Raw genomic sequence first — 13,589 nt, 5'->3', positions numbered from 1 at the left:
AACTTCAATCTGCCAGCTATCTCGAGCAGGGATGGAAGATCAGTGATTTTGATAAAATCTGTGAGTTATCGCCACACGCACAGATCACGATCCGTTCAGATCATGACAAATAGTGAATCTTTAGCGTCAATCACAAGATTTTGTTCTCTTAACAGTCTCAGCAGTCGATCAAAGTGTTACATTTTACCTAGCTGCGAGAAAAAAGGTCACACATGTTGTTTGTATTGCGATTCATGCGATGCACACAACCAATCGTCTGTATCTGTTGTATTTCTCAACGCAATCATGCAATGAACATGATCTGACATGAGGTTTGTCAAAATCTGTGCGGATCGCGACAAAGTGTTTGTCGCTTGTAAGTAGTGGTGTCAATGAATCTGAATCTGATGGCTCCTATGATCTTGATCGCTAGAAGCAATTTTTTTCCATCCCTGATCTCGAGGAAACCCACCCCTCATATAGTCTCATATAACCTCCGTAAAGCATTATGTACGAATCTTCTGCGGAACTTCTTCGCACGATTCCTAGGCGAGGAGCCCCAGAGACTCTGTGAATCTTATTCCGTTCCATTCGGGTTTTCAACAGGATACATCGTCTTCGCTTGCATTATCGGTCAATGGCACGTCAAGGTACTGTATCTAGCAACATACGCTCTACCGGCAATTACAGGGTCTGTCCGAAAACCCAAGCAGCACACTTTTCGCACTTATGGTTGCAGAAACCTATTGATGACTGATATTAGTCATTAACCGGTTGCCACAACTGGTTTGTAACAAATGTGCTAGTAGGGAAGTAATACCAGCGAGTGTTTTGTGATGCGACTACACGTTGCAACGTACTCAAATTTGTTGGCATCCGTGAGGGGGGAAGCCAGCTTTTAATCAACAGAAAACAGGTCGCTCAGTCGTCTCCGACCACCCAACAAGCTTTTCCATAAAACGCAGTAACCAGTGTAACGCAGGGGCTTCCTTAATCATATCTTCACACAAAACTTACTGGAAATCCTTTGCTCTAACGAACACTGCAATACGGATGCCTATATGTTCCCCCTCTTTCCATTGCACTATATAAAGAATCGTACTAATTGGGACCTGATTCGGTTCGTAGCTTTATAAAACTGTCTTGTATAACGCATATTCAAATAATCGTCTACCTTCACACACAAGCACGATTCCAGGAATGATATCCTACCACAAACAGAGGCATTACAGTTTGTTTCATAAAGGGTGATTCAAGTTCTGCTGCAGTTTGGTGAACTATGGGAAGCTTTCGTGAAGTCCTCAAAATCCCCTTTCAAGCGAATGGGGGGAAATACGAAATTGACATTTTATTTGTTGGCGACTATCGTCACAGTGGCGAACAAGACGCGGTACTGTACTATCGTTACTGATAAAAATTCTTTTTCAAGACCAGTAGAATAAAAGTTGGATTAAAACAAAAATTTCTCCATAACGGTTGTCTCCTTCCCATCAGCTGATACCATTCATCGACGAACAAGGGGTGATCCGGATGAATAGCAAAATAGGGGCTGTCCCAACTACCTCTTTCGAAGCTGCATGTCCCGTATCTTACCGTTAAAACATTCAACAACGTTTCTGCTCGCCGACAACTAACGCCATCGATATCTGCATTGTGATAATAAAGCGATACTCAATCAACTGCAACGAAAATTCACTGCAGGATCTATGCAAAACAGCACCGAAATTTGCACAGATCACTTCTCAGCATCGGACTTACATCCTTTATTCGACCCCTAACCCTTTTACGTGCCTTTCCACTAGAGCTGTCCACGTGGAAGTCACACATAGGTTATCTACTCAAGCGTGTGTAATGGCCATTGGTCGTACGAAAGTTCTTTGTACACCATGAAGCTTCTAGTTCAATGTACTCCGATAATGGCATAAATTTTGTCGAAGCGAACAACTTGCTGGAAAACCAGGAAGGGCAAATTCATGAATCATGTGCCGTGAACTTTACAAATGCCCCAACCTCTTGGTATTTCATTCTGCTGTCAAATCCTCACATGGGTGGTTTGTGGAAACGTGAGGTAAGATCCATAAAGGCGGCACGCCCACCATCCAAGTGACGAAGTCTTCGAGTCGAAGCTGAAGGAATCGTAAATTCTATGACATCGAAGGCATCAATTAACCGACCATGGTCACGAAGACAGAAGGATTAATTCTGGAAAACAGCTGGAAAATCGTTCATAGTTTGGTGGATCGTCGAATCTTCCCACATTGACTCGGCGTACGAAGTGGTTCCAGCTAGTGAAAGCTCTGAGCATCTGAAAGATGTCGTAGCAGTGGTTGATGAAAAGAGCCGAAATGGCTGGATATACGTGTAGAATTCCCGAGCCGATTGCTCATCCAAAACAACGCAATCGTATTCCGCCAGCATATTCTCATAGAGCTTTCTTGAGCGCTTCGTTGCCTCCAGATTTTGCTTCACGATACGGTTCTTGTTGACGATAAGGAACTTGTGCCTTGACACTTTTCGAACCTAGCCTTTTCTTTGCCTTTTTGGATATAGGATTGCGAAGCTTCTGCCATTTTCATCCGATGTCGGTGACAACTTCGGATTCCGTTTAGAAAGAGCCACTACTTTTGAATGAGTTTTACGATCAGCTGCCTTTGCTTTTCTACCACTTGCGGGTTGTTGATAACGAGATGACGACAGTCAAACGTTCTCTAAATCTAAATTTCAAGACATGACACAACTTTCGAACGGAAAGTCTGGAATTTTCATTGTGAGCGTTTAGGATTGATTAGTGAAGTGTTTGTTCCGAGACGTCATGATATAAACAAATGAACTTATCCCGACCACAAATGCCTACTGAGATTCTACACACTCTTAACGTAAATCATTGAAATTTTGTAAATTTGAACTTATAAGTAAGTAAATGGTACTATTTTCCGACTGTCCGAAAAGAAATTAAAATTAGGTGAGCAACAAATATTAAAATACCATGAACAAAAGTTTACCGAGATAAACAGATTACAAGTTCAGAACCATACGCGGCACAGCGCATTGCTCGCGAATTGTGCCTTGGTAAACACATTTTATCGAAAGGTCGAACCAAGCTGGGGAGCTGTCTAATGTGCCTGCGAACCGCAGATGTAAACAAACTGTACCCAGTAGACGCAGTAGAGTGGTTCGCGGTTTGCGAAATTAATGCTTCACAAAAAGCACACAAATTTACAAAGATTTTTCCTATTTGTTTACGAACTAAAAGCTATAAAGCGACTGCATTACGGAGAGCGATCCACGACTTAACCTAAATGGAGAAATGAAATCATGAACCGCTCTAGCAAAAAAAAAAAACATGGTCATGCGACATTATACGGTCATACCAGTTTACAGTGCCTAATTGAGTCAATTGCCAGAGCACCGGACTACGATGACACACGGTTCTACGATATTTGCGGATACAGCAAGCGAGATTAGATATGAGCGCTGCTGATATTTAATCGCGACGAACTATGTGCAAAATAATTCTAAAGTTAATAATTTTTTGATCACGTAAACATAATTCATTTCAATTAAGTTCCGTCTAGACTTTGTTACGAGTTTAGAATCAACCTTAATTCGTGTCTTAGCTCAGTTCAAGCATGCATTTTTTAAATGAAATTGAAATGACAACTATTATGAATCACGAGCAGTGCGATATAAATATAAAGTTTAGAATGAATAGCATCTACTTTAGTTTGTTGAAGAACGTCAACTGTCATCTCATCAATTCGGAATAATGTTCATGCACAATTTGGGGGGAGGGGTCTTACCCGAATCCGGTAACGCCGAACGCCGACCGTCGGTTCGGTGTGCTGGCCGCCGACCGATTGGGATTGTATTTGAAAATTCCGGACATGACCACCAATCATTGATGAAACGAACGAATCTCGGTAGAGCTCACTCAGGTTGCTCGCTCAGGAAATTGCGCCCGCCGACTGGCGGAGGGCAGGACGGCGCCTGATGTGTTCCGAAACTGAAAGTTTTTCCACCCTCAGAATCCGTCGGATGTAACTCACTCACGAAAAGTTAACTAATCAAAACAAATCGTAAATTTTCACTTTAGTTTAATTTATTTATTTACACTTCTACACCGATGAATTGTTGCGTTTCACTCATTTTGTCTTTCTTGTATAATGAAACATTTTTTTATTTCTAGGGTTCTCATTTGTTATGACGATGAACTGCTTCCTTCGTGTCGCGAGCACGGAATTTGCTCTTTCGGAATCTGTTAAACATGCAAGACACACTTAGGTATTTGTAAATAATGTTGCACATAACTTGTACGGATGATACGGATTATATTGAACAGTTATATTAAAATATTTCTAGATCGTTTTCGACTAGCAGTGTAATGAGATACGTTTAAAAGTTTATCCTTGGATAATTTGTCGTCATTTCAGAATAATCGTTATTATTGATTTGTTGACACTAATGTAAACAACAACTGTTATGGTTGCATGTCGTTGCAAATAACAACTGTATAAAACGCTTCGACATCTTGACTTCATACCATCATCTAGTGATCCATGAAATCGGCACAGGAGTCGATGATGGAAGGAAACAACACATCCGATTTCACCACATGGTTGTAAACAATAAAACGGGAGCACTCTTCTAACCAGCAATAAAAACTTAATAAAAAATCGGTAAAACCCACCCATCTTTCAACTCCGATTTTTCCGTAATCGCTGTCGTGAGTGCAAGTGTGAAAGAAGACAGGGACAAAGAGAAGAGTTGTACTGATTTCGAAACTGATCCACAGACCCTGAGTGCGGCAGGGTTTCCCCAGGATCCGACAACATCTACACTCTGCACCAGACAGAGAAGGTTACACTGGACGAACTTACGGTTTTCACGCTAATTAGCATCGAATCCAACGGGGAAATGGGGCGGTTCTGATTCATTTCCGTTGCACCGGTTCCTTCGGAGCTAAAATAGCTTCAAATACAACTCCGAGCGCGCAGTTTAAGAATGGACCGGTCAAAATTTCCCGTACGTTTACTACCTACAACCGTCCACGGCAAGAAGCGGAAAACACATGTGTCATTGAGCGATGAAGCGCCGCAGCGCATATTATTTGTACCAAGGAGGAAGGAAATTCGATGCCAAGAAAATGGTTTGTTTACCCGACAACGGCTGTCGTGGCAACAAACGGCCTCGACGATCCGCCCGGAGGAGCGCGCGCGCCCGTCCGCTTTCAGTTCGTCATATTCGTGACACTAGAGGAAATGCATTGAAATGGTGCAAAGCCGCTGCTTCAAACAATATGATTACAAAAGCGGACTGCCTAACCTAAAAAAGCGCAACAAGTTACTACCAAAAGGTTATAATAACTTTAAATGTTTTATGCTTGAAATGCGACGAATAAACTCCGCTGCGTTAATAGTTCAAAGACGGTCATACGGTCTATTTCTGGATTACACCTGTTTGAAACCAAATTCTCCGCCTCGCTGAAAATACCTCCGAGCTAAGAAGTTATTCGCCACGAGATAATAAACACCGTCACGAGTAGCACGCACATTTCACGCTGCATTTTATGAAGTTTTCACCGCACACGCACGCAAGCAAACGGGGGGCTAAAGGCAGGTGGTGGCGGCGGCGGCGGCGGTGGACTGCATCTACTTAGGGCTTACGGCTAGCCAGCCAGCCGGTCGGATGATGGTCGAACGGCTACGGCGAGGCACGTTTGAAAAAGTCAAGCATTTATATCTATATTGAAAATTTGTGCATCCACAAGCCGTGCCATCACACAGCGTGAATCGTTGGAATGCCCAGCTCGGCTAGGAAGAAATAAGGCGAAGATTAAGCCAAGTGGTCTATGAGTTATTATAATCTTGGGATTTCACTATGAGATATCTCTTTATTTTACACATCAGCCAGACACTATCGAGCCAAAGCGAAGCGCATCAGTTAACACACAAAGACCACTCAATTTGTTGTAATCTTGATTGGTTGAACGTTGTGCTGTGCGATACGATGTTTAACTTTTGAGTTAATGTCGATGTATAGGTCAATGATGGAGTGAGATATATTTGAATAATTTGGAGAGCAAATATTTCATATTACGTCGTTTCCATTCTAGAGCAAGCTCTAAATTTGGCCCAAATGTATAGGGATAATTAACGAAAATGTTTCAATTAGCCGTCATCGGGTGACCTTTGCTATATGTGACAAATATATTGATGCTTGCAAACTACTGAATAGGGATGTTGTAACATTGGATGTAAATGTAACAATTTTAAGGTAATTAACTTCGTTTGCTGCGCCATTGTTGTACCTAACCCTTTTAACCCTTTATAAAGCCGTGGCAATTATATTGCCACCAACGAAAAATATTTGTTCTGCGTCTATAATGACATCAATATAATTATAGAAGCAAAATAAAAAATTTTTGTTGGTGGCAATATAGTTGCCACTGCCTTATAAAGGGTTAACGCTCGTAAGTGGTATGGTTTACAGTTTGCTCATTTTAAACTTACTATAAACATTGAGACTGCAAAACAGTTTCTTGTTCTTCACTCATCTACAAATGCCGATAATCGACGCAAAATACTGTGTTTCCTTTATAGTTTTTACCGCTTATGTAAAAGATTCCCTTTCTGGGTATGAAATGGGGAAGGGAAGTGAGGAGCGTCCAATATAGCTCTAGCTATCCCAAGCCCCTACCTAGCGCCTCCACGTGGTCATACCCGGTAATGCTCTATTGAGTAGCCAAGCTTGGAGGTACGATGCTGGGTGGTTCCCGGCTTCCTGATCTCAAAACCGCGGTTTTGGGCAGATGGCGGAGCCACCCGACCTTACTAACAGGTAAGCATGATATAAGTTATTTAATTTTTTTTTTCGTTTTAGCTTGTGAAATACCTCCTGTTATATAGTGAAAACTTTGGCCAATACGAGTGTTAATACTGCACATGGATACCAGAAGAAAAAAATTAAATTAATTATTAGAAACACTAATGGAAACTCATAGGATGCAACTCTATTCCATTCGAAGGACTGCTGGTGAGATTGTTCTATTTTTGTCCGAGTCCAAGAGGGAGGGGGCCATCAGAGCACTTGTTTGAAGCGGTGTGCCTAGGGAGAGTGAAACAGTCAACTTTCTAGGGTTAATCTTGGTCCGATTAACAACACCTCGTGGATAATGAGCGGGCTCTTTTCCCCACCTGCTAGAGTGATTCTGCATTAAAACGGCTTATTCAACGATAGGCTCAGACGACTTAGCCCTTGGAAGGAGATTCTCTAAATCCCTGGTACGTGTACGTGATGTTGCTTATCGACCAATTCGACCTTTTGGCGCTTCATACAAGAGTTGGGAAGCATGACCAACCGTTGAATATGTACAACTCTTTTTGACATGATAATTTCATCGCTATGAACGGATGTTCTGCTAAGGAAGGTGGTAGTACCATATATTCATATTCATATTATGTAAAAGATTCCCTTTTTTACGACCATATTTATTTAACCAGGTAAACCGCAAGCTTTCCACAGTGGACCAAAAGGGCAGCTTATAATGACGTCGACTTGCCTTGAGATAAACTTCAAGGCGGCGTATGATTCAGTTAAGCGGAATGAGTTATGGAACATCATGCTTGGACTGATGATTCCAAACAGAATAGCTGACAAATCGGAGTCATTCGGACGGAACGTTAGATGGTCTAAAGCAAGATGGCGGGCTCTTGATTTTTTTATAACGGTAGTTGTTTTTACAATTAACGTAGGGAACGTCAGAATGGAACAAAGATGTTTATAGGATCCAACAGAATAGGACCAGGCGTAAACGCTTAAGAAGTTGTGTACCACTCCTTTTTATTCAAGCTTTGAGATCCGAGGAATTGGAGCCAAATTTAATCGGATTCAAACCCACTCGTCCTCACAAGCCCTGTGGATCGGCAGTATTGATGGATAAAACGTAAACTTAACAACCCCCATATTAAGAGCGACGTACTTCAAACTCCACCAACAGTGGCAGGTGGAGTTATTTTTGGCACATTGTGCCTCTACGGCGCGTCTCTACGGCGAATCCAGTATTCAGAAAGTGGTTAAAGCTGGACGGATACGTAGGGCAGGACATGTTGCTAGAATGCCGGACAGCTATCCTGCAAAAATGGTTTGTCGCATCGAATCCAGTAGGAACAAGACGAAGAGGGGCACAACGAGCGAGGCAGCAAGACCAGGTGGAGCGAGGTCTGACGAGCACTGGGTGCCCGAGAAACTGGAGTCTAGCTGCCATGGATTGAATTAGATGCAGGAATTATGTTACGCAGGCCTTGTTATAAGGCATAAGGCCAATTGAATAAGTAAGTTGTGGTCGTTATGTTATTCATTCGTTAATGTGTTTCGCTATTCGGGCTCCTGAATTTATTGGCAGAAGTGCAGATAAGTGGAGGAAGCGTCACGCGACTCTAGGATTAGCTGACGTAAACATCAATATCAACAACAATATCAGCCCTGGGCCCGTGGCTTACGGATTCACTCAAAACTCTACAAGTAGCGTTTTCGAGTATAGGATCTTACGATCAATTGGTTCTACCGGATTATGAGTTTTGGACTACCGCGTCCAAAACGTACTCATCTGCTGTTGAACCCCTAGATACTGCTTAGTGCAACTGCTTCTTCCGTAGGCGTTGGTAGCTTGTGATGGTGCTGGTTGTCGTACACCACCAGAACTGCCCAAGAGGAAGTGGTTGGGCGTAAGCGCTTTCGCCTCCTCGGAATCCAGTGGTACGTGCGTTAGTGGCCTGGAGTTGACGATTCCGTCTACCTCTATCGCCAAAATGAGTAAGCCTTCATCATTCAATCTCCGTTCCCCATTAGCAGAGGTTGGAAAGCTCGCAAAATGAATAGATACGCCGAGCATCGGAAAACGGTTTTTATCATGATAAAACAGCTACGCGAGGGGTTCAATTCGCTTATAACAATAAGCAACATACACTCACGCTTCATAGCATCGCTGAATATATGAATATCGTGAGAAACGCAAAAGTGCGAATTACCGCCTTCTGCTGCTTGTAAAGCCACTAACACTACTTTAAACTATTCCCTTTTCGTGGTAATATTTTGAATACTTTCCGGCGTCTCCGGGCATCCTATATCCGATAAATCCAACACACTCAATGTTCAATATTCTATTTATGAACGAATTCTGATGTTCAAATTGAGGTTCTGTTCGTGATAAAATTCAAAGCTGATGCGTGCATTATCGACGAGGCAGGCGAATAGTGTATGTTCATGAGGGATGTTCATCGATTCAAATGATCACTTTTCCGTGAATTCTCCAACCACTGCCCATTAGCATTAGGCTTCACGCAACGAACCATTCGTTCCCACTATCCTACCATATGTAAGGCGTTCGGTGGTCGGAACATCCATTTCGAAAATCCGTTGGTTAATGTTACTGGCATCGTTCCGTGGATTTTCCGCATCTGCTCCCGCAGTACGCTGTCGGCTCGCTAGAAGTTCGTCTCTTTGTCAGAGTCGATTGATTTCTAGGGGCAGGGCTTGAAAAGGGATCGCAAGTTGAATGTGACTGCGCAGTTGACCGACTTCTTCCATGCACATGCAGTGGTTGTTTTTTTGTAGTATTGAATCATACAATTGTGCGGTTGCTTTTCGTTAGCGTGGTGATTGGAAGTCATTTGACTGTTTTGCAGTCATTCGCTGCTCCAAACGGTAAAGGCAACTTGATCGAAACGAAAATGTCAAAAAGCTTTAGAACGCGTTCGTTCTGCTGCCTGCAATCGGCGTTTGACTGAGCAAACTGCCAATTGTGTTATGCATAGCGTTCGTATTCCACCTCTAAATGGACGGTGTGAACTTGAATGCGCGTTGGTGTGACTGCGGTAGAAAAAAAGAATCGGTCGAAGCCCTGACTAGGGATGCTCCTCGATGACTTACAAATCGACGTATGCTCATAATACAGGATTCAATTGAGAGTGTATGTTAACATTGAATGGCCCGAACAAATCCAGCACTACGTAGCTGAATGGTCTCGTAAACAACGCTAGACGAGCAAGCGGGAGTGAAGCTATTCACGGAATCTTCGGCTTTAAGTTCTTGATTTTATACCACTCAGACCTTCCGGCAATCATTCTCACGACCGTGCGAAGCTTTGAAACATAATGCTGTTGGCTAACGTTCGTAATCGTTGATTACGATTTCCGAACTTTCGTCGACGACGGGTTAGGTTGAGCGATGATTTGGTATTCTGTGGTAATTTGGTTGTTAATTCTGTGTTAACACATCAATCTCAGCCGTAAAGACTTCCCATTGTACTGACCGGATTAAGTACTTCAAGGCATGTATTAGCTCCGCTTGAGTAAGATTACTGAATACCAGTTGCTTTCGATTCATTGCAGCGCGAGTGTTTCCTATGAAACGGTGAAAGTATGCTGTAGCGTGTAGCCTGTAGCACCCGATTCCAAATGGAAAACCTTTCCAAATCGACCACTAATTGAGGTTCAGCGATGATTCTCGATGAACAAATATAGAGCGTAGTTTCTCTCCAGCATCTTCAGCGCGTGGATCAAATTTGGCTGGATACTGGTCTTCGTTTGCACCATATAAACTAGGAACCGCTGAACCAATCACTGTTGAGCTTGAGCTCTGGACTTGTTCTCCATTTGGTAGCGGTATCTGCTAGATTCATCTTTGTTGGTACGTATCTCCATTCGTCTGCGTTAGTTTCGGTCAAAATTTCTCCAATACACACGGTCACAAATTGCTTGTGCAGGCGTTTGTGGGAATTAGTCCACGGTAGTCGGAAGTCGAGTCCGACCAGAACACTCTCTTTTTTATTTGTATTGAATGCACTTCCATAAGGAACTGTATTGAATGCACTTCCATAAGGAACTGCATCAATCAGACCCCTAACAAAGCTGCTCGTAGCTCCAATTGTGGGATGGACATTGGCTTGATGCCCTTGCCTTTGGCGGCCGCAAGCGAACACTCGACTTTCCCTTTTCTACCAACGGTCCTGAAATACGCTACTGCTGCAAATGCGTCTTCACTCGCGTCCACAAATACGTGAATTTCAACGCGTTGATAACGGCTAACAGTTGTTCCTGGAAAGTAGCAATGCGGAATTCGGAGGTTTCCAAACCACCTGTAGCAGGATCTTGCCCTGCACTGTGTATGTAGATACAGTAATGTTCCGATTTTGTCTACCCCCGATTTTATCAGCTTTTTATCCCGATTTTGTCAGCCTATAAATTTTGTTTAACTTTTGTGCTTTTAAACATGATTTATAATACTTTTCAGCCTGCTTGAAAGTGTTATGATTCTCTGAGGAGAGTTTTTGAATAAAATGATGCCTTCTTGCGAGTAATTCGGGATCAAAATTAGGGTATTTTTATAGTAAAATTTCTATATTTCCTAAACAAGCAAAGATAGAGGTATACTACATTCAGCAATGTTGTGTATTTTTACTATTTGTACAACTTTGTAAGACATGAAAAAGGCATACAACAACTACAAAAATAGCTAAAATAGAAAAACTGATTTTAACGATTGTTCATTTATGAGAAATAGGATTTTTCTATCTTTGCTGAAGAGATAGAAGGTTACTGTCTTTAGCAAAATGTCTTGTAATAATATGCTGTAAAACTTTGCAGAACACATCAATGTGTTATAGTGAAACTGAAGAAAAATAAATTGTTTATTGCACTTTTAGGGGGATTAATCAAAATTTGAATTCCACTGGACGAAAGAACTTTTAATTTTAAGAAACTCTTCCAAAGGTTCGTTAAACCTAAAACCAAGTTTTCCCGCCCAAAGCTAGTGCACACCATAAAAGGTTCTGGACCAGTGTGCTGTGCCCGGTTCATTGAGCTTTCGGTTGACCAATTGAGGGTTAAAATTAAATTTTTAGTAGAAGTCTTCGATATTGCAAGGTCTTAAGTCTTGAATTTTGAAAAAAATTTCGACAAAAATTTTTCCCGATTTTGTCAGTTTCCTCATTTTGTCGGCCCAAAATTCAACATGGGGCTGACAAAGTCGGAACATTACTGTAGTAAGCCGATGGGGTTAAAGAAGTTCACCAAACAATTTGGCCTCAGTGCTACTGAAAATTGAAATTAACGAACGACATTAACGTATGTAACCCCTCGCCCCCTTGCAGTTAGCGGTGAGACAAGAGAACTTCTGCCCTTTTTTGGTGCAACTCGCATGTTTGACGTCAACGGGTATTTTGCGCAGTGGCGCTGTATGCGACATTCAGGCAGTGCACCCAGTATTAACACAATTTATGATAGGAAGTTGCAGGATGCAGTGTAGAGTAGATGCATTAATCATGCGATTAACCGAGGCCTGTAAGGAGACTGAATTTCTTTAAGGTGAAGGTCGACAGAGGCCAGCTGCTTTTTTACTGATTTCAGTATCTGTTTTCACTATCGTTTTGTTTGTGCTAAGTTTATGCTAATTTATTAGTAGTCTGTCTACTAATAATCTGTTATGAAAAATTATGAAACGTAGAATCGCTTATCTATTCTTGCTGTTGAACGAGATCTGACAGTAATTCTATCACATAAAATGCTGTTTACGGTGGATTTTATTATCAGTGAATTTTATAAGTATATTTTCGACACTTTACGACCGTTAATTTAATAGTGAAAATTATTGGCCAATTTCACGGACAACGTAAATATAGCATCACTCCCGTTTCCTTGGTAACGTATCAACAACGACGGTCGCGGATTCGGAATTGCGATCGAAACGAAGTAAAGTTTTTCATATCAATTCAAGTGAACAGTTTGGGCAAAATCATTATAATATCTTACCAGATAACTGTTCGGGTGGTAAATTTAAGTTTTCTGTGTTTCAAGTTAAGTTTCGCGAGTGATGTGATGGATGGAACGGCCGAAAAAAATTAAAGAAAAATCGACGGCGAAAAAGTGAAAATGTAGTGATGAATTTTAATTGGGCAGAAATCTCAGTATTTAGTGTAAGTTATGGCCCAAAAAGCAATAGAACCTATAGAATGCAATGTTTAGTGCTTCGAGTTGCAAGATCTGATTACGGCTAGCAGGTTAGTTGAACTAATTTTTATTTTTTTGTGATGGTTTCCCGAGTCTATGGGAGCAGGTTGGTACACTGAAGAAGGGAAGGAAAGGGTGATATTCGGTGCCATACTGACTGCCTTAAATGGTCTCTGACGACCTTGTCCTTAAACACCTCAAAGGACGGCACGCAACGCACGTCGCCCGGACCCACTTTCATACGTATGATCGTGATTTGATCCTTTGATCATTAGAATGCAGCCACCAGAACATTCTATGCCACCCTATTGGCATCTCTATATCGAGCTGCAATAAACGACAGCGTGAGGATGTCCCGGGCTCAAATTTTGACAGCGGGCCCAAATCAGACTGCTGACAGTTGAGTGAAACGCAGTGGTGAAATGCTGTTTCATTTTCGCGCACACGAGATGTTGGCGGCGAAAACATGGTTGCCTGCCGATGAGGTGTTCTAAGCATACGCTGCGAGAAAAAGGGAGAGATATGAAGGGAGAGATGTGAAGGAAGAGAGAGGAAGGGAGAGATAGGCAGGGATAGATAGGAAGGGAGAGAGAGGAAGGGAGAGAT

The 13,589-nt window shown here is 42.1% G+C and overlaps 1 protein-coding gene across 1 annotated transcript in view; it reads right to left on the bottom strand.

Moving 5' to 3' along the window:
- The window catches only part of LOC128739263 (centrosomin), a 34,449-nt gene extending 30,484 nt beyond the window's left edge, over positions 1-3,965 (bottom strand). Inside the window, exon 1 of the mRNA XM_053834741.1 lies at positions 3,780-3,965. Coding sequence (XP_053690716.1) covers positions 3,780-3,865 — 86 coding nt within the window. The 5' untranslated portion in view covers positions 3,866-3,965. The remainder of the gene's footprint in view (positions 1-3,779) is intronic.
- Positions 3,966-13,589: the final 9,624 nt, after the last annotated feature.

The sequence above is a fragment of the Sabethes cyaneus genome, chromosome 3 (genome assembly GCF_943734655.1).
Source record: "Sabethes cyaneus chromosome 3, idSabCyanKW18_F2, whole genome shotgun sequence".
Lineage (NCBI taxonomy): Eukaryota > Metazoa > Arthropoda > Insecta > Diptera > Culicidae > Sabethes > Sabethes cyaneus.
This window is presented reverse-complemented; position numbering and strand designations above follow the sequence as displayed.